Source organism: Fukomys damarensis, unplaced genomic scaffold, assembly GCF_012274545.1.
Source record: "Fukomys damarensis isolate Sample0158 unplaced genomic scaffold, DMR_v1.0_HiC HiC_scaffold_15, whole genome shotgun sequence".
In the NCBI taxonomy this organism is placed as follows: Eukaryota; Metazoa; Chordata; class Mammalia; order Rodentia; family Bathyergidae; genus Fukomys; species Fukomys damarensis.
In genome coordinates this window covers 14,241,694-14,268,958 of record NW_022900927.1, presented here as the reverse complement: position 1 = coordinate 14,268,958, position 27,265 = coordinate 14,241,694, and the positions used below count along the sequence as shown (strand labels likewise).

The 27,265-nt window shown below is 37.8% G+C and overlaps 1 protein-coding gene across 1 annotated transcript in view; it reads right to left on the bottom strand.

Moving 5' to 3' along the window:
• Positions 1-27,265, bottom strand: part of Slc2a13 (solute carrier family 2 member 13) — a 271,310-nt gene that overhangs the window by 95,478 nt on the left and 148,567 nt on the right. The window contains exon 6 of the mRNA XM_010615434.3: positions 1,774-1,937. Within this exon, the coding sequence (XP_010613736.2) occupies positions 1,774-1,937 (164 nt within the window). The remainder of the gene's footprint in view (positions 1-1,773; positions 1,938-27,265) is intronic.

Genomic DNA, 27,265 nt, shown 5'->3' with positions numbered 1-27,265 from the left:
CTCAGTACTTTACTGTCTATGGAATGCAGTATTTAAATGCTATACATAAATGTGTTGAATCCTCACTACAAAAGTATAGAGATGATAATTAATACCCATGTATAGGTCAGAAAGTGGAGCTTAAGCCAAAGCCACACAACTCAGACTCAAAAACTGCCTGGTTCTATATCAATAATGCCTCAAAAATTCTGTAGAACTGATAAGAGAGTGTCTTACTGGACTATGATAGCGGCACAGGCTGCTCAAAAACAATGTTTAATCAGCAGTCTTCCCCAAATTTTCAAAAGCCAAATCCCAAATTTAAGCACTTAAATTCTATTTTAAAATAGTCCTCAAGGTAGCAATGTATGTTGAAGAGGAAAAGTGTTCATTTAAAAAATCTGAAAGCAGTTATTATTTCTTCATAGTGTTGAACTGAACCAAAAGGGTCAGCAAATTCTATTTCTAGCACCCTGTAGGAATGTATCTGGAACACAGCTCTCTTGATGGCAATCAGTCCTTTGTTTATCTGCCTAAGGATACAGCTCCCCTTCACTGCTGGATAGCTCTGGGTAAATAGAATATTTTTCTTATATTAACAAAAACTCTATGCTCTCATACCATCTACTATCTGCTATATCTAATGGGCTTCTCTTTAATTTTTTCCTCCAGGCTACCCACCTTTGTTTTTTTCACCAGGCTTATAAACGTATGGCTTTTAAATCTTATCTGTTCCCCTACAGTTCTTCACTTAACCCAATACTTCCTGTATAACCTGGTGATTTCAATCACCATTGTTCCTTAATCAATATCTCACCTTTGTCTCAGTGTGAACACTTCAGTTCACCTCGTGTTACCGCTCAGGCAAAAATAGGAGGTGGAAGAATTCTACTACATCTACAAGGAAGGTATGCATTCCCAGTAATTAGAATTTGGAACCCAGAGTGTATTTTCTTATCAAAATCTGGGACAAGTGCCTGTAACAGTACTATTACATCACTGTTTTAGGTATAATTTGGTTAAAATAGAATTTAGTTAATGCTGTCATGGAAACTATATTTTAAAAGAAAAAGTATTTTAAGTCCAAATATATTTACAAAGACACTATTATAGAATACAGCTAATTGAAAAGTAGGAATATACTTTTACACTTGAAAAATTTTTTAAATTAAGAAAATTAAGATGTGACTAATGTCAAAACAGAGTTGTAGCCTGTGAAGTGAAATAAGCTTTGTGTTAGAAAAATAACAAATGAAATAATAAACACAAAAGATACCTGAGAGCATAAAAGGTTTTTGTATTTAGCTATCATAGAAAACTCTTAACCAATCAAAATTTAGTCTAGGGGCTGTTTTTAACACCAAAAGTACTGTCCTTATTTTGTGAAAAAACTGTAAATATATTCCATTATTGGAAGAGATTTGGAAAAAAGCACCCCAAATTTGTTTCCATAGAATTCCAAGTTTAAACATACATAAAAATATAACATGTTAAAAAGTGAGTTAATACCAAGTTTTTCAAAGACAATAGGATCATTCCTTTCATTCCTCTCAGGCAAACACCAAATACAAAAAATAATCCTTTACTAGATCCAGATGTTTTCTTACAATTCATTTCTACTTACAATCTAATTTCATATTAATATCATATCATATATTACAAATTTTTAAGGATTATACTTTTTAATTAAAACTTTTTGCACTATTCACTCTAATTTTATATTGTTTGGTCTTGGAAGGAAACTGTCATCATTAGGAAGAAATTTAAAACTGAATTCTTCATCTATGTACCTACCTGCTAAACTGCCAAAGGTAAGCTTTCTGCGGCCCACTTTCTCAACAAGCCACACTCCCACGAGCGTGAAAATAAAGTTTGTGAAGGCTGTAACTGAAGCCAGCCATATTGCGAGTCTGTCATCTTCCACACCAGACATCTGCAGGATGGTTGCACTATAGTACCTGTGAGACAAAGAATGAAACAACTGTTGCTGAGGTTTTTTTTTTTTTTTTTTAAAAAAACAGTTCCTCAGGGAGGAAAAAAAAATGCAGATTCTTCATTAAAAAAATAAAAATCATGGCTAACTACAATAATATCAAGTTATCAGGAGAGTTCATAGAGGTGTTTAAAGAATCACAAATCAGAAATTGTGTTCAGATGCATTTATTTTGTACTTTCTATAATCAAGAAATTGCAGTCAAGTAAGTGGATAGAGGGTATTATGATTTAGATCTAAAAATGTCCTCTAAAAGTTGGGTTGGGAGGCAGGCACTGATTGGAAGGCATGGGTGACTAAGAGTGTGACTTGTTAGGGTGCATTCTTCTGATTCCTTTCTCCATCTGCTTCCTGGTCACTACAATGTATGTAGCCATTTCACCATCCTACTTCTCTCTTGTCGTCAACTGACTATGGACTAAAACTGTGAGCCAAAACAAACCTCTCCTTCTGCTAAGTTGTTGGGTATTGTAACCCAGCAACAAGATAAATGAAACAGACAACTGGTACCAAGAGTGAAGTAACTGCTGTGACTATATCTGACTATGTGATTGAGATGCTTATGCAACTGGTTGCTGAAGTTGGAAAGGTTTGGAGATGCAACTAAGAAAAGCTCTATCTAGCACAGTGATGGCAAGCCTTTTAGAGTCTGAGCGCCCAAATGCAACCGACAACCCACTTATTTATCACAAAGTGACAACACTGCAATTAAATCTGAATACTAAGGTTTTAATGGAGAATAAAAACCTGTTATCTGATGTTCAGCTAAGGGGCTGACTTGGCTCACATACCAACAGAAAGGGCTCTGAGTATCCATTTGCGGCAAGCGTGCCATAGGTTCACAACCGCAGTCTTAGAATGTTGTGAGTATTGCTTGATGTGTGATATGGTCAGAACTCAGAAGACAAGATGCTGATAGGAATGCAGACACTAAAGGCCAGGCTCAGGAGGTTTCAGCTGGGAATAAGGAGGGAGATTCAGTTCATATTGGATTATAGATCATTCACATTAACGCTGTGTCAGAAATTTTGTCTGTATTCTGCCAATGTTTTGAGACAACTTTCTAGAATGAGTTTTGAGACTGAGATTAGGGTGGTAGACTAACTGATATGGCAAATAAAACATTTTAAAGCAACCCATAGGTACTGCTGGCTCCTTTTAGCTAGATTTACAGTGAAAATCATGAGCCAAAAGCAGTGCCAAAACAAAAATTTCCTGTCTTTCAGAAATGAAGTGCCTGCAAAGTTGGGCAAAGGAGACCATGGTTGCAGGAAAAATTAACATTAAAAAGAAGCCAAGTACATTATATCAGGACAATAGGGAAGATGACTTGAAGGCATTTCAGGAATTGGCAAGAAATAAGAAACAGTGAGGAAATGGTAAAAATGGAACAAGCAAAGAATTCTCTCTTCAAAGAATACAAAAAAAGTAAGAATGTGTCAGGATATATCCAGTATTGTGTAAGCAGATGCGTATGAGAATGGTATTGTGGTTCCTGGAAAAGTGAACTCTGGTGAGATCAAATCTCCAGGAGAATCTAGATGACTAGGTTCTGCAGACTCATTTTGTGCTAAATGAGTTCACTACAGCCTGGTTTTTAAGACTATAATACAAGTTTGTTGGTGCACATTAGAAAACAGGCCTGTTCTATTTAAGGATGACAGGTTTCTCACAGAACAGTTCTTGTCAAGTAGAAATGTTAGTAGATATAGACAAAATACTAGTACAGATTAATGATGAAATGCAATAGAATTTAATTCCTAAAGGAACATTCTGAAATGTGGTTTTCCCTAGCATTTTTAGCCATTCTAAAGTAAGTACACTTTACCCAAATGCAACTCATACTAAGCATCCAATAAGTATGTGAAATCAAGTTGCATACGGCCACAGTTAAAAATTTGCAGTTTCCAGATACTTATTATCACTTTCATATATTTCAAAGTCAAAAATTTTTTCTTTTCTTTCCGGTACCAGGTATCAAACTCGGGACACTGTACTTGCAAGGCTAGCGGTGATACCACTGAGCTAAGTCCCCAGCCCTCAAAGTCAAATCTTTTAAAAATGTTTGTCTGACTGATTCATCAGTGGCTTCTATTTATTATTTTAATTAATAACTATAGCTCGTATGTAAAATATTAATACCAGTATAAACACATTCATCTAAGAAGTTTTTCTTTTTTTAAGGTACTAAACTAACCTAATAAATTATTATGCAACATTAAAGATATGTTTTACTGATCACACTAAAAATTATACCAACCATTTAAAGATTTTTGAATTCTGACAACTGTTATAAAAAGGGAAATACCCAGTGAAGTTATTCCTATCATCATGAAAATTGTGAATATTTTGCAATCAATGTAAAGTGATGATAAAAATTATGAAGACAATCCATTCCATCTGAATAATGTTTTAGTTTCCAAGTTTAGAGTTGAAAACCAAATGGCATCCTCTCAGAAACTAACATAATATATCCAACTTAAAAAGACAGGACATAGAAATGTTGAGAGAAAAATCAAATATCTAAAACCAAAAGAATGTGACATGATACAAATTTCAGTCTCCCCAATGTTTTATGAATAGATCTGCTGCCAAAAATAATTTTTGCAAAAGGAGCCATGCAGAAACCAAACAAAACAAAGGCTATTTTGGTGTTTTTAGTTTTGACAGAATAAAATAATGACATTTGAAGGGTTAAGTTTGGAAACACAAAGGTAGTGATATAAAAGTAGACTTTTTGAATTCATTTAAATTAAAAATTAAACAGGTATAAAGAATTATTTCATAGTACTAAAGTTTTAAAGGGTCAGTATAACTAAACACTGCCCTATAATCCCAAAAGCGTCTTTGTGGTATATTATCCAGGTAAAATAATAACTCAGCCACTGGATATTTATTAGGTATTTCTGTATAAGTTATGTGGGTTACTAAGATCCCAGAGATGTTACTATATCTTTTTGCTGCCTTGAAGAGGTGTGTGTGGGGGTGTCTTACTGGTAACTGAATCCAGTAGCCTTTGTACTGAGCTACCTCTCCAGAAGCCCCTCGTCCTCACTGCACCCCTTTTGTTTTGAGACAAGGTCTTGCTAAATTGTCCAGCTTGAGCTCGAATTTGGGCTACTCTTGTCTCATCCTCCCAGAGTGCTAGGATTAGCAAGACTCTCCGAGTAGAGAACCAAGATAATGGGATAAATAACTTTTTTTAATTGGGGGGGGTTTATATGAGACAGGGTCTCACTATGTAGTTGAGACTGACCTGGAACTCATTATGTAGCCCAGGCAGGTCTTGAACTCACAGCGATCCTCCTGCCTTAGCCACCTAAGTGCTGGGATTACAGGCGTGCACCACCAGGCCCAGCTTTGGGAAAAATACATTTTAATATCACAAAGTATACAAGTTACAGTGTTGTGTGAAGCACAGTGAACCAATTTTATTTGATAGAGAAGTTTCCTTGATATTCTAAGGAACTTAATGTTTGCGCCAATCCCTAACGAATTCACACAGGAGCTTGCCAGATGATAGGACAATCTGGAAGTAAAGGAAATGACATATATGAAGGGTAAAAGTTCAATGCAGCATTCTGAGTTCACAAAACCTAAATATTTTATCATGACAGAATATAAGGTACCTGTGACAATGAAGAAATATGATACAAGGCTGTGACAGAAGTTTCTATTGTGGAAGGTTGGTAACTGCAATGTTAACTGTTTGGGGCTTTATTTTGTAGGCAATGGAAAATCATAAAGTGGACTTCAATGAGAAATAATAGGATGAAATCTGCACTACGAAAAGATTGCTTTAATAAAACCAAGTGAGTGGACTGGTAAGAGACTGCACCAAAGGGTGTGTAGTCTTGAAACAGATTTCAAATCACTACACTAGCAAAAAGGCAACTATGGTTCATCTGTATAAAGACACGGTGAGAGCAGGGGCTGGAGTTCACAGATTTTATTTCTCTCTTGGCAAGAACTGCAAATTTAACATACCTTTTCTCCTAGATGTACTGCCTTGAGTTTCACTGCATTTTCCTTTCTCTACAATTGGTAAATGTGTTTGTTTTTATTGCTGCCATTCAATCCACAATAAGCTTGGTGGCTCAAAGACAACATAAAGTATCTAATCACTCATGTCATTAATCTGAAGAAGGTCTTAGTAGGCATCAAAAACTAAAAGAGTCATTAGGAATGCATTTTTTTCTAGAAGCTTAAAGGGGAAATGATGTCCTTCCACCTTTCAGAGTTTTCCTACATTCTCAGGATCCTGGCTCAACTCCCACAAATGCAGCTCTATTCTGACATTCTCTTTGCCTTTGTGTTGTACAGTAAGGACCTTTTAATCATAATGAACATATTCAGAAAATCCAGGAAAATGAATGAGCAGATATCATTCAGTCTGTCACCTTAATCTCCCTTTGCCAAGTAATGGAACATATTCACTGGTTCTAGAAATCAGGATGCAACTATTTTTGAAAAACCATTTATTTGTCCTATCACAGGAAAGATGCAAGTAAACAATAAAATCAGCAAAAGGCCAACAATTAGAAGAGGATAGTGAGGAATAAAACTCAAAAATATTCACTCAAAGCACAATTACTTATAAGAAATTCAGGCAATTATATTCTTTATCACAGGATAAAGGTTGCCAGAGCTAGGTCAGAATAAATCAAAAATCTTATTTTTAAAAGTTGGGTCATGAAATTACAGGAATCATTTAAGTTATATTTTAATATATATAAATTCTGATGTTGGCTGGGCGTGGTGGCTCATGCCCGTAATCCCAGCACTCGGGAGGCTGAGGCAGGAGGATCGCTGTGAGTTCACATAGTGAGTTCCAGGTCAGTCTCAACTACATAGTGAGACTGTCTCAAAAAACCAAAAAAAATTCTGATGTCTTCTAAATGATACCAGCCATTTACATATTGGGCTACTGACATCTTTGCTACTTTCTAAACCTTTGTGGAATAATTCTGAATTTTCCAGGGCCTGGGTATTCATTCAAAATTATACAAAGTATGAGATCCTTCTTCATACATAAACAACCGAAAAAGGCTTTTTCTTTTAGTCTCAAAGCAGGAATGCCACCATCCCTTTTCAAAGTAATTTTATAATATGAGTCACACAAGTTATCATCTTCAACAGTCCCCAGGCAAACTGTGGTCATCTCGCACCCATCATTTTCCCACAATGCAGCTTGAAGGCCTGAGGACAGCATGTTGTCAGAGAGGAGCAGCTTCCCAACACTCTGTACAGGCTACAGAACGGAAATGACTAGGACTGCACATGCCATCTTAAGAGTTCATGTGACACCCAGCTTCCAGCCTTGATGTTTAAATCTGACTAAAACCAAATAGCTCTAGAGACAGAATACCTAGGCTTTGGTAATGACAGTCTTTCCTAATGATGACTTTTAACCAGCAATACAAGAATAATCGTGAATACTGTATATGCTTAGGAAAGTAATTTATTAAATTCCTGTTTGAAGAAAGCATTCCCCAGGACTTTGTAACAAATCTTAATTACTGAGCTTCCTGAGGCTACAGCCTGTCAATACATGGAAATAGAAAGCAAGAAGTAGGTATTCAATAATCATTTGTTGAAATTATTGTATTTATCTACTCCAAGCTGTCAAAAAAGAATTAAGAATGTTTGTAATAAAAACATGTCACTTTCTATAAGAAATATAAAAGACTGGTAAGAGAGAATAAGAGAGGTAGAGCATATAATCACTAAAAGTTTTTCTAAAAATTTTTTTTTTTTTTTTGGTACCAGGGATCAAACTCTGGTTCTTGCACTTGCGAGGGAGGCAGCAGAACCACTGAGCTAAATCCCCAGCTCATGTGCTAAAATTTCTATTTGCCAAGGCAAAATAGTTAATGATAGTTCACTATCTTACAAAATGAAGCAAAAGCTTTTCTGGCATGAAGCTATAAACATTTAAATGGTATGAAGAAAAGGGATATGAAACAATCTTCAGATAGTGAAAACCAGTTTAAGTAGGTCAAATTAACTGCTGCAATTTGGTCACAATTATTTTGATTCATGTGGCACAAAGATATGATGGCCTAGAGGCATAACAGATATGGGTACAGTCATCTGTGAACTCTGAACTCCTCCTAGTCTACAGGTCTTGTGCATACTGGGACACAGGCTAAGTTAAATGAGAAGCCCAGAATTTCTGGAATAGCTGATTACTTTAAACCCACAAGACTCCCAGCATTTAAGTTATATATTTTTAGCCCTTTCATTACTTCCTAGTATTATCAATGTATTTTATATCACAAAGCAAAGTTTACTGACTATAAGACTATGATATTTAAAATGTCACTCAACAAAAAGTTTTGTTAAAACCGAGTTATACTTTCCTGTTGAGACAGTATTTGTATCATACATGGATAGTTATGGAAAAATCTGTTACTGGCTTTAGGAGAAAAGTGTATTAACCAAGTTACAAACATTTTCTTTAAAAAATTAAAACTTTCAGGCCAGGGATTTAGCTCAGTGGATCCACCACATGCCTCGCAAGTGCAGGGACCTGAGTTCAATCCCTGGTACCCCCCACCAAAAAAAAGCTTTCAAAGATACAGGATTTGAATGTATTTTGTGCACTGAAAAAAATCCTCGTTTATTATCAGATGAAAGATATGAGGTTAAATATGAAAGAAAAGCAGAAATTAGGATTTCCAGTATTTCAGATAATTCTTTTGATACCAATGAATAACATACTATCTTTAAATCAAGCAAGTATCAAAAGTCAGAGTAACCTTCAGGATGCATATTGATTAATCATATCTTTATATTACAAAAAGTTTCAAAATTCAAATGTTCATATTAGTTTTTGGGGAGAGCAAAGAAAAACGTGTCCAATTAACTTTTCAGAGATCTCTCCAAATCCCCAGTGCTCCCAATGTGACCTACGCTATAAGAGAACAGTTTCCTTACTCTGTTTGTGAACATCTGAAACCTAAGCAAAGACCGCTTCCTTGTCCCACTCACATCATTGCGATCGCTGACCTTCCTGTAGAACCACTAAGAAAATGATCATGATGTTATGTCACATGCATGTACCAGTTCCTCAAAATAAACATCACTGTTCTGTACATCAAGCACATGGTGACACAGAAACTGCGAATAGCAAACACTCTGCACAGAAACAGCCCACAGGAGTGACATGGACAGGTACAAACAAGCTGATGAAACTGTGGCACTGGGACCTTTTCCATCTGGATTTCTAACATTCTGGTCTGACCTTTCTATAATAATTTATAGTACTTTTACAGTAAAGGAACATTAAATTGAGAATGTCATTTAAGCAATGGCAGAAGCTCTCTACTATAACCATCAATTCACCAGATACACTGATTCATTCTCTCCACAAAATATATTTCCTGTGGGCACCAAAGATTTTGGGACTTTATACAGGCTCCCATCTCCCATTTGTTGAGCTGTATGTATGTTAAAATTAGGTACGACTATTCCCTACTTATGTATCTTCTACTATAACTATGTAATTTAATCAAGTAATACATAAATCATAAAACAGTTAATTTTTTTTAAAAAAAACCCTATGTGTTGGAAAGTCAATAAAGGGTGAGTTATTAAAACAACTATAATACGATGATGAAATATTACAGATAAAATGTAAAAGCTGACAAGAATTCTGCTCTTGGTCTCTTCAAGTATCTTTCAGCTCTTATTCTGTTTGAACTAACATCTGGATGGGATTCACAGATTATAATGTGGCTTTGGTTTATGCAAGAAGAGCAGTTGGGAAGTTAAAAACAGTGGCATGAATTACTATATACTGAAAAGTCAGCTGTTTGAGGTACGTGCATATCATTTCCTCTTAACTGCCTTTTTCAACTAACCAAAGAAATGCTGAGTGTGATTCTATCAGCTAAGGGGACTTTCACTTTGTTTCGTCATGCCTCAATTTCCTGCTCATTTCAGCAACAAGCAATTTTCAGGCCACCTGTTGTCACTTGGCCATTTGCATCCACACACACTGGTACATACACTAGTCTGCCAATTTTCTGCTCTTCCCTGCCCTTCCACACTCTTTGCCCTCTGAACTAAATGTGGGCACAAGGCCCACTCTTTCACCCTGGATCTAGGGCCTGATGGTTTTCTCTCACATCCTGCATTCCTCAGATCCAGAGGGCATAGTGTGGGTGAAGCGGAGGGTGAAAATAATAATGCACCACTTTTGATCCCCTTTATTTGGTTTTGTACCTCTTTTTGTTCAGTTATGATTCCTCACTGAAGTGCTCCTCCAGCTCTACCCTGTGTCATAACTCCTGATGGGTCAGCACACCACTGGATCGCTCACAAAGAATATATAAATCTAACTGCTCCACCAACATTAGCCCTAAAGTAGCCCTGCCTCTGGTCAGTACTGCCCTTCTCAGCTAACTTGAACTCCCTCTGCACACAGTTCGTCAGTTTCCTGGAGACTTTTATCCACAGACTCCATCTCCTTTTGTAGAGACCCAACTGACTCCATTTTTTTAAAAATGACTCCGTTTTGTGGTCAGGCGACCACCCAGGTACTGGAAAAGCCTCAGAGTGCCCTTTTGACCCAGTTCTCAGAAAAACCCTCAACAGTTCTTATAAACTATACAGCCAGGTGTCCTCTTCTGTTAATCTTACAGGAACTTGTGGTAGGAGCAGGGAGGGACATCTGGCCCTGACCAATAGAATAGAAACACATCTGCCTTTGCCCAATGTTAACCAATCAGGCACTGACCTGTCTAGAAAGCCCCTATTCTGCTTCCTTTGCTGATAAAAAGCCTGTTTTAATCCTGGGGCTCTTGGTACAGAACCACTGCATTGGTGACATCCGAGAGTCCAGGCTGGAGACTGTAATAAACTGCTTGTGCGATTGCACCGGACTCGACTCCTTGGTGGTCTGTGGAATATCGTGATCTGGGCACAACATTTGGGGTCTTGTCCAGGATCCCCGAGACCTCAGGACTCGATCCGGAGGGAAATGACCGGTCAAATAAGTAAGTGTGTCTTTGTGGTCTGAATCTGAGTCCTTGCAAGGAAAATTTGGGTGGCTGACTGGGTCGTAGCAGACGCTCTAGACGATGCCCAATGGGCGGGAATCTTGGAAGACGTTCCAGTCCCTTGTAAATAGGGGATTTGAGTCCCCCAGAGGGTTAGAGTCCCTCTTTCTGGAAGAAGGCAAGGTGGGTCACTCCCACATTTAGGCACTAGGCCGCCGCCTCAGTTTTGCTTTTGTCTCCAGATCCGCTTGGAGTTTTGTGTCTTGTGTGAGTGTATTTTTCTGTCGGACATTGTGTGGACAAGGACAGACGAGGACAGAATGGGACAGACACAAATCACCCCACTATCCCTCATGGTGGAATATATTTTAAAAGGTAAGGTGTGAGCTCAGGACTTATCAGTGGAAATAAAGAAGGGAAAGATGCAAACTTTTTGTGATTCAGAATGGCCGTCCTTTGGAGTTGGATGGCCCCTGGGGGAACATTAGATATGAGAAGAGTACAAAAAGTTAAAAGAATTATTTTCCATCCTCAGCAGGGTCATCCAGATCAAATCCCTTACATTGTCATTTGGGAAGATTTGGTAAATACCCCCCACCCCACTGGTTAAAACCTCTTTTGCCCTCACAGCTGCCAGAGCCGATATTGGTCACCAAAGACAAGAATTCTAAGGATATGGCTCCAAGAACACCCTACTGGCTTGCTTTCTCACTAATATTAAATTGACTTTTTCCCTGAGCAAAAAGATGAATATGGAGTCAAATTCTCCAGCGGGAAAGAAGGGGCTAACTGACACAGCCCGTATTGGGTCTTGAGCCGAGTCCCACCAGAGAGAGCAACTGCCCGCCTCCTTGGAAGGGAAGAGACGCACCCCCGCAATTTCCTGGGTATCCTTTCTAGGACTCAGAGGCCAGCTCCCCGGTAGCAGAACAGAAGGAAGGCAAGTGAGCGAAATCGTCTGAGTGGTGAGATCCCTTGGGTTGCTCCCTAGTTTGTCTTTGGAAGGGGCCCCAGGGAGGGAATGTGTTAACCTCTTGTGCAACTGTGTGTATGAAAGAGACTTGGTTAAGAGAGTGAGTGGAATGAGCTACCAAAGCCATTGGTAGACTCATCTTTGCACCAAAACAAAGGGAGGGGGCTCTTGCGCTTAAGGAGCCCTCCTGGCACTACGGGGCTTGTGTGGGTCAGTCCTGCGAGTCCGTGGCCATGCTTAAAAAGAACATAATGAAGACTCTTGCAATGAGAAACTATCCTTTAGTCCGAGCAGGCCTGAAAGAGCTGGGAAGCGCAAAGCCAGGCTGGCAAATAAACAAGGCCGTTTTCTGGAATGGCACCCCACCCTTTGTCTTGCATGACCAGACAAGGGAATATCTAATGGTCTTGGGGAATGATAATACTAAACCAACTGTTCTTAAATGCATAATTCAGAATTTTGATAAAGATTTTTGTAAGGGACTATGAGATAAAACTGCAAGCAAAGATACTTAAAAACTAAGCCAGACTTGGCCCCCGGGGGGGTGGGGGGGTTCTAGACAAAAGGAAAGTTATCTGCCTTTGTTTTGTTTACCTGAGACTTTGACAACTTGGAGCCTTGTGTGCTGTAGGAGCTGTTCAAGCTTCTGCTTCACTGTAATCAGCTGCTAATGACAACTACTTAGTTCTGGTCTTAGAACACCTGCTTGTTAAATCTGCTGTTTTCCCACAGTGAACTTGCCTCTCAAAAAATGTGACATCGTTACAAGCAAATCCCAGTGTTGCCCCTTTAGAGGAGGACAAGCTGCCTCCCCTCCACTTGAGTTGCTAAGATAGAAGGTGTGGAGGAGGTAGGGGCAGAACAAAATTGTTTAGCTTTTCTGCACTGGAGGGTGCAGATGGAAAAGAATAATGGGACTCAGAGAAAAGATGAAACGGCTTGCACTCAGATTAAAAAGAACTTAAATGAGAACATAAATCTCTAATGGATTAAAATCAGATAAAAAAAACTCTGAAAGACAAAATATAAGAGGGGAAAAAAAAAAGAAAGAAACATTGCAAGCCAGAGAAACTGCAGTTGTATTTTACTAGACATCAGGAGAGTTTTACAAGAAAATGCAAGTTAAAAATTTTTAACTGTTTGATAAATGTATCTTTGTTTCAATTTAAATTAAGTTTAATTGGTGTGCTTAAAACACTTCTTGTGCATTACAAATTCTTGAATTGCAATTAAACGGTTAATTTGCTCTTTTGTACTTTGTTGATAAAAACTCAAGGTTAATACTGTTCTATGGGTAGCCAATCAAATTTTAAGATGTAACAATCTGAGAACAGAAAAAGAATACTTTAAGATTTTAACAGCTGAAGTTTGTTATAGAAGGTTAATAGTAAATGAGACAGAAAATGACATTAAGAAAGCTATGAGTAAAAGAGACATACTTTTGATATAAAAGGATTTTGTATGCTTGTCTTGTTAGAAAGATATAAAGAAAGATATACAAGACCAGAAGGCCTAAGTATGTAAAAAAGATGTATGAAAATGATTTATGTATGTTTGGTTGTTGGTTTCAAGTTTGTTACAAAAGGTTTACTTTTACAGTAACGAAGAGTTTTTGTTCCTTTTGATTGTAATTCTACAAGAGATTTCTGTTAATTGGTCTGCAAACGTTTTGACTAGTCTTAACTAAAGGAGATTTTAGGGCTGGAGATTTAGCTCAGTGGTGCTGCCACCTACCTTGCAAGCTCAAGGACCCAAGTTCAATCTCCAGTACCAAAAACAAAAAAATACTAAGAGAGATTTTATAATTAAATTGGCCAAATACATTTGAGTATATTATATTTTCATAAATTGTCTTATATATTTGTCTGTGCCCAACTGTTTGAAAAGTGTTTGTCCAATTATATTTTGATTGAAATGACAGAAAAGATACTAATAATTTGTTAATTTCTATAACCTGGTTTTATAAGTTAAAATTTTGTCAAGATAATTAAGTGTAAACTCCTGTTAATAATAAAAAGTACAGCTACTCAGAAAAATTTATTCTGGTCTTTATTCACTAATGGCCTTCTGAGAAGATATACCCCCAATAAACATGGCTAAATATGTTATTATAAAATGCTTATATTGGTTATCATCAAAGAATTAGATTCTAAATATGTTATTGTGATGTGTTTATAGTGCTCATTTTCAAAATAGGATTTCTGTAAAAAATAGTTATTAAGAGGATCTATTAAAATGCTTTTGATACCTAATTAGATTAAAGGTTATAAAGTTTCATACATAAAAGGATGATTATTGTTAATTTTCTGATGTACTAAAAGAAAACAGGATATTGAGAGACTATTAATGCTGCTTCAGGAGACAGGATATAAAGTTTATGCTGCTTAAAGATAAAAGGACTTAAAGCAGATGAGAAAATTTTTTAGATAAAAGGTTTTTTTACAAGATCTAGATTTTCTATATGTATAAATCTTTAAAGGGCCCAGAAAGACAGTGATTGTTATAGGATAAAGAGCAAGAGTCAACATTTAAACAGCTAAAATTAACTCTTTCTGCTGCCCCCTGTATCAGGAATCCTAAATGTGACCCAGAGCCTTTTAGTTTGTACCTAAAAAAAAAAAAAAAAAAAAAACACCATACTGCTTTAGGGGTGCTCATTGAAATAGTAGGCCCATAGAATTAGTCAGTAACATATTTATCTTAAGAGTTTAGATCCAGCTGTGAAGAAATAGTTCCCTTGTCTATAAAGCCCTGGCAGCTGCAGTGATGCTAATTCAGGAAGCTGACCAGGTAACATTAGGAAAAAATAAATTATTTGGTATCCCCATGCCTTTTAGAACTATTAAATAACAAGACATTGGTGGCTCTCAAATAATAGAGTCACATAATATCTGGCCCTCATCTGAGAGACTCCCCACCTATATTTTGCTCCGTTTAAAACCTTAAACCCTGCTGCTTTTAGCCCTGGGAACCTGGACCCCTGACCACGACTACCTCAGGGTCACTGACAAATTGTTCTCTAGTCATCCAGATCTGCAGAAAGACCCATTGCCTGAGGCTGATTTTGTCCTGTTCAATGATGGGAGCAGCTTCATGGAAAATGGGGTATGCTATGCCGGCTATGCAGAGATGACTCAAGATGAAGTGCTCCAAGCAGGACCCCTCCCAATGGATTGGTCAGCTCAATGAGCAGAACTATGGGCACTCATACAGGCTCTCCGATGGGCAAAAGAAAAGAGGGTAAATGTTTGCCACATGGTATATCTACGGCACAGTCTAAAAGTGTGGTCTTCTCACAGCAAAGGGCAAACTTATTAAAAATAAACAGGATATAATAGTTATTTGAGGCAATGTAAAAATCTGACAAAGTAGCTATAATAATTCAAAAAAGAAAAGATACAATAGCAAATGGCAATGCTAAGATAAACATATAAGCCAAAAGGGCCACTAAACAGAAACTTTAAATGATTATTAACACCTCCACAGAAAGGGTTATAAATGCTACCTCCTATTATGTTCCCCCTGACAACGGATGGTGGGTCTGCTCTACTGGATTAACCCCTTGTGTGCATGGACAAGTCCTACATCAGACTAATGATTATTGTGTTCTAATTTATTTGATACCTCAAATTCTTTATCATGGATATGATGATTTCTTGGACCGATGGGACGAGAAACTGCGACAGGTCAAGAGAGAACTGGTCACAGCCATCACCCTCACAATATTGTTAGAGATGAAACTGGTGGGGTCTGGGACAGGGATTGCTGCTATCACCACTCAACATCACCAATATAATGGCCTGAGAATAGAGAATAGAATTGTCCATAACCAAACTCCAGAAATCCCTAAGCTCCATCACTGAAGTAACCTTACAACTTAAAAGGGGTATAGATTTAGTATTTCAACAACAAGGTGGACTGTGTGCTGCTCTAGGAAAAGAATGCTGTTATTATGTAGATCGTTCAGGAATAATAAAAGATTCTATGGCCAAAATTAAAAACAGACTAGAGAAAAGAAAAAAAAAAACAAAAAACAAAACCAATGGTTTTGATGGTATGAGAGCTGGTTCACTTCTTCCCCTTGGCTGACCTCTTTACTTTCAGCTCTAGCTGGTCCTGTGATTATAGACTTAATCTTGCTCATTATAGGACCCTGTATAATTAATAGATTAATTGCTTTTGTTCGAGAAAGAGTGAATTCAGTGCATTGATGGTGCTGAGACAACAATACCGATCCCTCCGACAGGACGAGGGATTAGATATCAACACCTCTCATCAACTCGAACTGCAAGATTCCCTAGTCCCCTAAGATAGTCCCCAGAAATGCTGATTAAATTCACAAATCTTGCCCCTCAGGAGTTGCAAGAAAAACCAGCAGATGGTGGGGTGCCCCTTTGGAGTACACACCCTGGGTGATCATTTCTTTGAAGCAATAAGATCACAGATCCACCCACAAACCAGAGACCTGCTCTGCCGTATCTATCCTCAAAGGTTATGTCTTTATTGTGCCATGGGGGCTCAATATGTAGAGGACTCCCCCGCCCACTAGTATGCAAGATACTGCCCTACTCCCAAGATACTGTCCCAAGCATATAGGGAGACAGAATCAAATGGCTACTAAGCCTGATTGGGCACCTGGTGGGATATGGCACCTCTGGTTTTCCCCACAGTTAGCTACCAACTTACTAGTTCACCTATTTTGCCATTCTCCTACTGTACTTAGAGGTTCAAGTGCTCTTTCCTGGGGGTCACCAATCACTATTGGCTACAGGAGACACTCAACCATTATCAGTTATATTGGGTTATTGTATTCCTTGACTCGTTGGGACCACATCTTCTGAGCCCAAGAGTCTCACAAATTTTCAGTATGCTCTTACAGGAGCTGAGGCCAAGGTATCTCTAAGCCAAGTCTAGCTATTGCAGTTGTTGTCCACCTAAGAGATACACCCTCCATACCTTCCCGAGACCCCTTCAAGAACTGGTAGCTCGACAACTACTTGCCAAAGCCAGACAGAAAGTTAAAGCCAAATTTGAGGCCCAGCAGAATTGAAATTGGCATCACGGCCACAGGACTAAGCCGTGGGGACCCAAGGCACAATCTCCTTACTCTAGGTTCCCTGTCATCCCCACTCAGCAGGAAGTGGCCTAATGAGGACGATGCCCCATTCCCATGATTGGGTCCCTTAAGGCTCTTGAGAAGGGTGAAATGTAGAGACCGAACCGACTCCATTTTTTAAAAAATGACTCCATTTTGTGGTCAGGCAACCACCCAGTTACTGGAAAAGCCCCGAGTGGCGTTTTGACCTAGTTCTCGGAAAAACCCTCAACAGTTCTCATAAACTATAACCAGGTATCCTCCTCTGTTAATCTGGCAGGAACTTGTGGATGGGGCAGGGAGGGACATCTGGCCCTGGCCAATAGAATAGAAACACATCTGCCTCTGATACAGGAACTTGGGGTTGGGGCAGGGAGGGACATCTGGCCCTGGCCAATAGAACAGAAACACATCTGCGTTTGCCCGATGTTAACCACTCAGGCACTGACCCGTCTAGAAAGTTCCACTTCCTTTGCTGATAAAAAGCCTCTTTGAAATCGGGTTCGGGGCTCTCGGTACAGAACTGCTGTATCGGTGAGGTCCGAGAGTCCAGGCTCAAGCTTGCAATAAACTCCTTGTGTGATTGCATCGGACTCAACTCCTTGGTGGTCTTTGGGATATCATGATCTGGGCACAACACTTTTAGTTAGTATCCATCATCACTCATCCCTGCCACCTCCCCAAGACTAGAGGAGGAGCATTTGTATTTCTAAAATCAGATACCGCTATTGAATGACCTGGGGAATCTGTTAAGACACACAAACTGTTAGTTCCCCACCCACGGAATTCTCATTCAGTAGGTCTAGGACCAGATAATTTGCATTTCAAGTAAGTTTTCAGGTGATGCTCATGCTAACTTCAAAACCACTTCCCTAAATGACTACTATAATCACTTTTCCCCACCATTCTCAAATTCCCTGGCCTGTTACCTCTTTGTCATTTACATATCATAAACTGGAAGTGTTTATATCACTGTTTTATTCTGCATTTAGACCCATCAGTTGAAAAGATCTAGGAAAAAAAGGTCAAATTCGGCTTATTAGAAATTCCTCAAGATAGACACACTCCTAGCACCCTTCCACCCTTCATCCCAGTCTATTCAGCTGAGGCTGAGAGCTTGCGCAATGCTCCTGAAGAAGGATGTACAGTCATACCCATATTCCTTTGTCTCATTGCTTCCAGATCTACCAGCCTACCCGACCCACTCTGCACAAAGCGTGACTATCAGTCACTGCTGACATTATCTTGAAATTTCTTCAATAACAAGAGCTGCTGAAATTCACCTCTTCTGCATTTTCTGAGCAACTTATCTGTATCTCTTAAAACAAACACTGCTTTCTTCTGCAATTAGTTACTTAAACACACATCATATTCTTTGTACTAGACTATAAGCCCCCTTAAAAAAGGCAAAGCAAGTTTGTGACTTTCTGAAACACTTGTTAAATGTTAACTAAAATAAATTACTGGAATGTTAGGACTCTTCCCCCCTCTATCTTTATGGAGATATAATTCATGTACCCTAAACTCTTGCTTTTTAAAAATATGTAATTCAGTGGTTTTTAATTATGACTACATTTGAATATTCTGAAATAAGTGTAGCAATTAATATTCAGAATGAAGTACTCAATCCAGAGGACCTAGACAACTAAAAAGGTCCTCTGGGGTAGGATGGAGAGAAGGGCACAGGGCTGTGTCTTGATGCCTTGTTTTTCTAACACACTCCTCACTCTCTCCCTGTCCCTGTCCCTCCTCTACACTCCTTTCCACTTTGCTGGTTTGGTCAAGTTCCCAGGGACCTGCATGGCTAGAGAGGTGGACATTACATTACAAAGGACTACGTGTGTGTTACTCCTGAGCTTTTCAGCGTGACAGTGACACAAACTACTCGTTCTTTCATCCCTTATTATCTATCTCCTTAGTTTCAAGTTGTGCCCAGCTAACACCTCATTAAAGCAAACAAGAGGAAAAAAGGTGATAGTTATTTAAAATTCTTCTCAGGAAGCTTAAGAGCCCCAGAGCAGAAAAGGGCAGGACTTGGCATTTACTTCAGGAAAAGCACCACTCTCAGCAGTGGCTATCAAAAGGGAATAAAACAATATTTTATTTTAATCTGTAATGGCCTTCAAAGGTTTCTAAGAAAAACTTTACAAATTATTTTTATTCTATATAAAAGCAATGTTGTAGAGCATGGCCATAAAGATGTGATTATGCAAAAATTAAGCTTTATGCTTATTTTTTATAACTGTATCTCTGCAGGATCAAAATCAGACCAAACAGACCTAAAGTATGCAGAGTGAAGTGGGAAAAAAAAGTAAAATACAAAAGTATGTTGAAAAGTAGAACCTCATTCATCAAAATAAGACAAATAAATACACTACAATGCCAGACAAACTATTTCTAGATGGGAGATTGAAGTACATCATTTTTTCTCCATGTTTCCAATTTTCTATAACAAACTTACTTTACTTAAACATTTCATATAATATATTAAAATTTGGTAGAATGGAATAAATTATATTGTATTTAAGCAATACCATCCTTCAACTCTGTGAACTAAATCTAATTATTTTAAGTAAAGCCAATCTAAAATAATCATAAAGAACGTATATATGTATTTTAACCTTCTGATAAAGACCCTTCTTTTTCTTTGTTGAACAGTATTTCCACCACTTGGTGACTACATACTACAAACCAGCACAGCAATAATCCTCGTTTAACTGTTCAACAAAGAACTAGACATGTTGATGGAAACTGACTTTTTAACAGAAAACAGCTACAACATGGCACATGGTCTCAATCAGATACAAGTGAAGTACATTTATTCAGGGCCTATTATGCATTAGACAGAGAGGAGATAAAATGGCCACATTGTGGAACTGTTTGGGTCCAGCATTTCACTGAGGGAAGCCAGTAGACACATTCAAGCTATGTCCCCCCAGTGGTCTGGGGGTCTGTGGGAACAGCGCAACAAAGAAGGTAGCCATTAATTTTGTTCAAACAGTTAATCAGTGATTCCAATCAGTCATATTACTGTTTCTCAGATACCCAGATTAAAAAAAAAAACAATGACTATGAAGAGGCAAGGAATTTAAGATGCGAATTACCACTGGGTTTAGTTGCAGAAAGCATTTAACCTCAGGATGGTACACAGGGAGAAGTGGAAAGGACCTAGGTGAGGGAATAAGTTCTAAGCAGGATGACAAGTGCTGCTTTGCTTCACGGACTAGAAAAACTATAGTGCCAGAGACAAACATTAGAGTAGGAAGGAAATCCTTGGTTTTAATTTCACAGGAGATGACAATGATCAGAATGCTGATGATTTTGGAGATGCCTGTTATAGTCTATATCTATATGTTCCCGAGTCTGAGGCTCACAACTGTCAGTTTGGGAGGTAACTAGATCATGGGGTTGTAATACTTAAGGATTAGTCCACAGAGGAGTTTATAATTACATGTGATTTGGGAGGCGAAGCCTGGTCAGAGTGGCTCCATGGGGGCATGGCTGGAAGGGTATCCTCTCCCTCTTCCCTTGACCCCTCTCTCTGACTCCTCCTGCCATGCCATGAGCTATTCCCCCTTCTGCCACACCTCTGTGACATGCTGTTCTGCCTTGGAGGCAGCTGACTATAGTCTGAAACCTCTACAAACTGTGAACCAAAAATAACTTGAGCATCTTGAACATCTTTAACTTGAGCATCTTGGGTATTGTGTTTCAGTGATGAGAAAGTGGCTAAGACAGATACCTTCATATAGGGGATCCAGGACAAAATGGAAATAGGACCTCCATCCTGGGGTGAGCAGGTACACGTGAGAAACAGGATGCTATAGGTCAGAACTGCTCAGTTCCCACAGACTGAGAAAAACACAAGAACTGGCCTCACTTGCAATTCTCCAGTGTTTACTTTCTAACCCTTGAAAAGGATGAAAAGAGTGGCCTACTGGAAATGAGCAAGCAGGTGAAGGAGAAAGCATGCGTGTGAGTGAGATGCTAAAGTTACCGACTTCCTCACTCATCTAATGCAGACGAAATACCTAAGAATATTTCTTTCCTCCGCTACTACAATATAGATGGAGGAAATGTGGCACGAGTTAAATCTTTTAGATACCAGAACCTATACTTGTAAGAGAGGATTATTACAATAAGCTTTCTATTAAAAATAGGTTAATATTAATGAGTACTTAATCATCACCATAGTACCCAGAGAGAAATCCTTTGTTAGTAGAGCAGAACTTCTGTACTTCACTAAAGTAAGTGATTTGTTCTTACCTAGAAACATTCCATCTTGGCGCAAAACATGTGTTTCCTTTTGTATTAACTGCTAAATCATTTAGAGCAAAACGGTTCTCAAAGTTTAGCATAAATAAGAATAATTTGAGGATTCTTTAAAAAAAAAATCCAAAATGTTATGTTATCCATCCTCTTTGTCGACCTCACTTTCCCATCTGGGACTGTGATTCATTTCAAGAAATTCTGAAGTAGGTGGTTCAAAAGCCACTTTGAAAGCGACAGGTTTTTTGACATAGTCTGTACAGACACTATTCTACAGCAAATTTATTGTGTAAAATCATTCTTTTCCCACTTTGACCTATTTGCTAAATCACTAACTTTAAAGTTTATTGTCTCTCTATAATTTTAACTAAGCTCTCGCAAACTTTGTTTGAAATGAGGAGAGGTTGGAGTAAAGACTTTGAAGTTATACAGATAACTCTTATTTTTCCTTTTCCAAATATCACAGAAAGGAAGTTAATCAATTTTTTAATAGCAGAGAACTAGATGAGCTGTAACATCCCGGGGTAAAGAAACTGCAGAGAGAGAGGCCCGGCATACAAATGTGCTACTGAAGAGTAAATAAGTCTGCTGGCCTGCTGAGGTGGGGACACTGACAGCACTGTACCCTCTGATGTTCCTGTGAAAAACCCCAAAATTATACTTGGCTTACTCCATGTGCACACATGTAGCACCAGGACAAGACTAGCGCAATGTCAGCAAGCTCAATGACAAGCACAGCCATGGCATCTTCCAGGAATGACAGGAAAAATTCCATCTATGTTGACAAAGAAATTGTGACCTGAAGAAAAGCCATTCATCAGTTAGCATGCATTTACTGAAGGAGTACTATACAGAGGACATTCACTCTAATCTCAGATACCAGAGTGAAGCATCGAATTACCTAGCTAACTCTGAAAAATAGGAGAATGCAGCCAAGTATTTTTCAGTTAATTTTTTTTGTTTGAATTGATTATATCACCTACATGTGTAGATTTAGTGGTAGAAATGACCTCTTCATTTCCTTTTCCTTATGACGAAAATGTAAAGCTACTTCATTAGAAAATACAGAACAGAAAAACAAGAATAAAGGCTAATATTTACCGAGGATTTTCTGTGCCCATGAGACTCAGATTAAGAGTTGGAACTAAGCATTATTCCCTGATAAAAGAGGTAATGAACAAGTAATATCTATTAAGCATTTATTAAATGACAAGTAGTATATAGATTTGCTTTGTGTATACATCACTCAATCATCACAGCTTATGAAAATGCAAAAGACAAGAGACGATGCTAAGTATTTTAGCATGTAATTAGCTCAACATCGAAGGGCCGCACTCCATTTTCATACAAACATAGGATATCAAGCAGCCAGTCTATCTTACTTTTTTCATTCTATATACAGAACAGACTATAAATCCTATTCACACTTTTTCTGTATAAAAAGTTTCCTTTTTTTTAAATAAAGCCTTTTGTCTGGCTCAGCATATTTGCTAAGTTGTGGTTCATAGGGAAGTTCGTAAAATGTAACAATAATAAAGGAAATTAGTTACAAAGAGAACTCCAGGGAAGGCAGATGGCCGGACCATCCTCCTGTTACAAAGAATACCCCAGAAATATGTTGGCCCTTAAGCAGGACACAGAGCACCCGCCAGGCTCAAAGAGAAGAGAACTTTCCGCTGAGTTCTTAGCATCACTGAACATAAATCCAAAGAGGATGCTTGAAGGGGAACCTAAATCATAGAATGGGTCCTTTCACAAAAGTGTAAGAAATGGGGGAAACATTAGGAATTATTGTGTACTGTGCAGTAGGTTTTCTTAAGCACCAGAGCAAAGACTTGCTCCTGCTTCCAGTTGCTTCTAGTCTGTTACCCACTACTGAGTCCTGGCTTACTCAATCCAATTCCACAGCAAAGAAATCAATTTTCCAGTTGTGAAGGCCATGGCTGTATTTTATAAATGTTTCTAGGTTTTCTTTCCTCATGGCAAGACTGGAATAAGAGTGACAGTATTAACTGTGCAGAAGTAAGAAGAAAAGACATACAGCCAGGAAACATGTGTTTCCTCTGGTCACTTTGTGAGGACTCTCTTTTGGCTATTTTCCTGCTTACTGAATAAAGAAGGTAGGAGTGGGACTGGGAGTTGCTTGGAGTATCAGTGAACAACAATCCTTTTCCCTCTAACTCAGCAGCCTGCCAAGTCAGTTAGTTTGTTCCTGCTTCATATGCCATATTCCACACTGGCCTTGTGGAACGGAAGGCTGGGAAGCTCCACTGGCCTCATCTGGCAAATATCACATGACAAACTTATCACTCTGAATGATCTATAAGCCACGGTGCTGCATGTGCTCCTGCAAAATCAGCAGCATTGCTAAGACAGGCTGCATCAGCTGTCAGAATTGTGCTGCCTTTCAGTTCACTGGAGAACCACTCCAGGTTTTTACTTTGACAGAAAGCTTAGGAAGTTGTCAGAAAACTGACAACTAGTGACAGAGTACAAATCATACCCTGTTGCTGCATGGAGTAGAAACTGTAATCTGTAAAATAATCCAGTTCACTATATCAGCATTGCTAAGACAGGCTGCATCAGCTGTCAGAATTGTGCTGCCTTTCAGTTCACTGGAGAACCACTCCAGGTTTTTACTTTGACAGAAAGCTTAGGAAGTTGTCAGAAAACTGACAACTAGTGACAGAGTACAAATCATACCCTGTTGCTGCATGGAGTAGAAACTGTAATCTGTAAAATAATCCAGTTCACTATATAAGGCACTGCTAAACCACTGAGCTAAATCCCCAGCAGAGTCATTAATATTGTCATTCAAACTGTATTACTCTTTTAGTCATAAATTGGATAGAGATACACAAAATCTTGTTATATGTAATGAAGAAATAGAATAATCTATTAATTAACTTACAGGACAAGTTGACCTTTTGTATAATTGAAAGAAATAGAGATGAAGTTAAAGATACATGTAGAAGATCATTAGAGCATCATCATGGTTATACAGTATTATTTATAAAAATGGGAAAAAATAAAACCACCTTGTGGCAGGCAGATTTCCATGTCCCCATCCCCTAAACATGTGATATGTTACTTCACTATGGAAAAGACTACTAAAGTTGTAGATGGAATTAAGTTTGCTAATCAGCTAACCCTAAGGAAGTGAGACTATCCTGAATATTTTGCTGGGCCTAAAGAGTTTAAGAGGGAGGCAGAAGAGAGTCAGAGGGAAATGTATTATGAAGGCAATGATCAGATGGATATGATGAGGACTTAAACCACTGATGCTGTCTTTGAAGATGGAGTAGGATGGGTAGGAGCCAATGAGTTCAGGCATCTTTAGAATCTGGATTCTCCTCCACAGTCTTCAGGTTGCAAAGCACTTGCCAACACCTTGATTTTAGCCCAGTGAAATCTCTGCCAGATCCCTGATACACAGAATTCAAAGATATTTGCAGCTTTTTTAGTCACTAAATTTATAGAATTTTAAAGCAGCAACAGAAAACTAATATATACACTGATACTATGCATCACAGGATGAGTTAAATTATGGGCTAGTCATATAAAAAAGTTCAGCATAGATAGTAAAAAACATGTTTTAAGATAATACATAAAATAGTATCACACTAAAATTAAGTAAAAAACTTTATAAAGATATACAATATAAATGATACACAAGGTTAATTAAGTCAAAGTATATACACATAAAATTACAATTTCCAAAAAATGGGATTATCAATAATTTTATTTCTTCATACATTTTCATATTTTAACAATACTGAACGCATAAATTACACTCTTTCAAAAAGGCTTAATTATAGTTTTTAAAGATATAATTTGAGGAAAAGCATAGAATGCTTGTCCTCTGGGCGAGCTTCACTACTTAGTCCCCATTCCCCTCCCACCATTTCCAGTCAGGTTCCTCACATCTGTACTCAGTGATACCAGTAATGCAGTACTTCTGCAAGGCAGCAGACTGTTCTTTTCCTTTTCCCACAGAACTCTCAGCAAGTTGTGTGAGGCCTTCACCTTTGTCTAACTGCATATTCCTAGATTTTGTTTCTTGGCAGGAAAAGATTAGTCTTCATTTCTTGGCTCATGAATAGTTTCGGGTCAAGAAGATGGAAGATGTGTAATTCATTTTAAGAAGCCATATGAACATCTCCAACTTATCACTCAACTTTACTATTTAGCTAATCAATTATAGAAACCCTGAGAACTATTACATCAAGAGATCTGTAATAAAGATTAAGATGTAAACTTGGAAGTAATGGTTATCATCTTCTGCAAGCCTACTGTTGTTGATAATCCACAAGGCAGGCATCATTATTGCAGTTTTACATGTTAGATACTAGAAGATGCCTGAGTACGTGGTAGAATGGCTCAGATCATCACTTATTCCCTTAAATCATGGTGCTGCTAAAATCTACATGGGCTCAATATTTAGTTTCAGTCTTCCAACCATTTCTCTGAGAACATTTCTCTTTACTACAAAATAAAAACTTTCATAAGCTCTGGCTGATCATAATTAGCTCTCTATGGTTCTTTAAAAATTTTTTTTTTACCCTAAGAGAATAACCCTACCTTAGTAAATGAGTTTACCTGAATAATAAATACAGGATTGTGAGTACATTAAGTCAATTATATAAATTTGTCGATTTAATGATGTTAATCAAGTATGTTAACTCTATTCACCTAAAAATAAGGGATGATCTATTAGGTAACTTCTGGCCTCAAAGTTTGCAAATCAGCAAAGAGCACGCACTCTACTGTAATTTATATTTCCTCTTCTACTTCACACATACTATTTATACTGTAAGTATAAAAAGGCCCTATGCTGATAGGAAGCCTGATTACCTTTCTGTAATTGATAAGGCTGTCACTTTCCCCTCCTGCCTTATTAATCCATGTCTTAGAAGAGGTTCGCATGGACACCTTTCAAACTGTTCAGGCCCCATGGTGAGATGAGCTAACGTGTGTGGCTTTACTGCTCCCCAAGGAAACCCATGTCATGGTCTGGTCCAGGCAAAGGAGCTATTGCTGGCGTGGGGCTGTAACAGATTTACTGAGGAACATTGTTCTGCTCACAGCTTTGTCACTGTGACTCATCTGTACAACTAATGAGGCTTAGATTAACTTTACTTAAGAGGAAAGCAGTTGTTTTTAAAATAATGAAATCTTGTTATTTTCAGTTTTCTCTTTTTAACTGATAAAATGAACATTAAATAATAAGCTCATTTTGGGACAGATTCTTATGAATCTGACACAGAAAATACAACCACAGAAAACAGTAATGAATACATATAAATAGTAGCCTGTCTAATTAATATGAACCTAGTCGATTATTTAAAATAAATAAATATATTTGTTCCAACATGCTGACAGTAAAGATTTCTGCAACAGAAAACAGAAAAATTTCTCTCTTAAGTGAAAATACAGATAGAAGATGAAAAGCAAAATGGCAACAGTGATCAAAAATTGAGCTAAAAGATAAAACTGAACAAAACAGAACCACTACATTTTTGGCTTTTGTGTAATATACAAAAGTTGTAGGGTGACATTGTCAAGTGAGCAAAGAAAAATACAATATAAATATTGATATTTGTATTAATAATTTAGCAAACCATATCATAAAAAATTGAAAATAATCAGATCCCAATTTTGATTTAGATTTCGTTTCAGCTACTCTAAATGAAGCTACTGTAATTTAATGAAGACACTGCCTTACTATTCTGATGAAAATGTAGTCTATTGAGAAAGACAGACAATCCACGAGTACTGAGAGAAACCAATGAGAATTATCAAGAATAACAAAACATTATATTCAGTCATTTAAATTATTAACTTAGCCAAAATTTCTAGGGAAATGACTATCAGGGTTCTACAGAAGGATGGAACTTTTCAAGAATTTATTTATATATGTTTATTTTACAGAAAATAAAATATTCATTTAA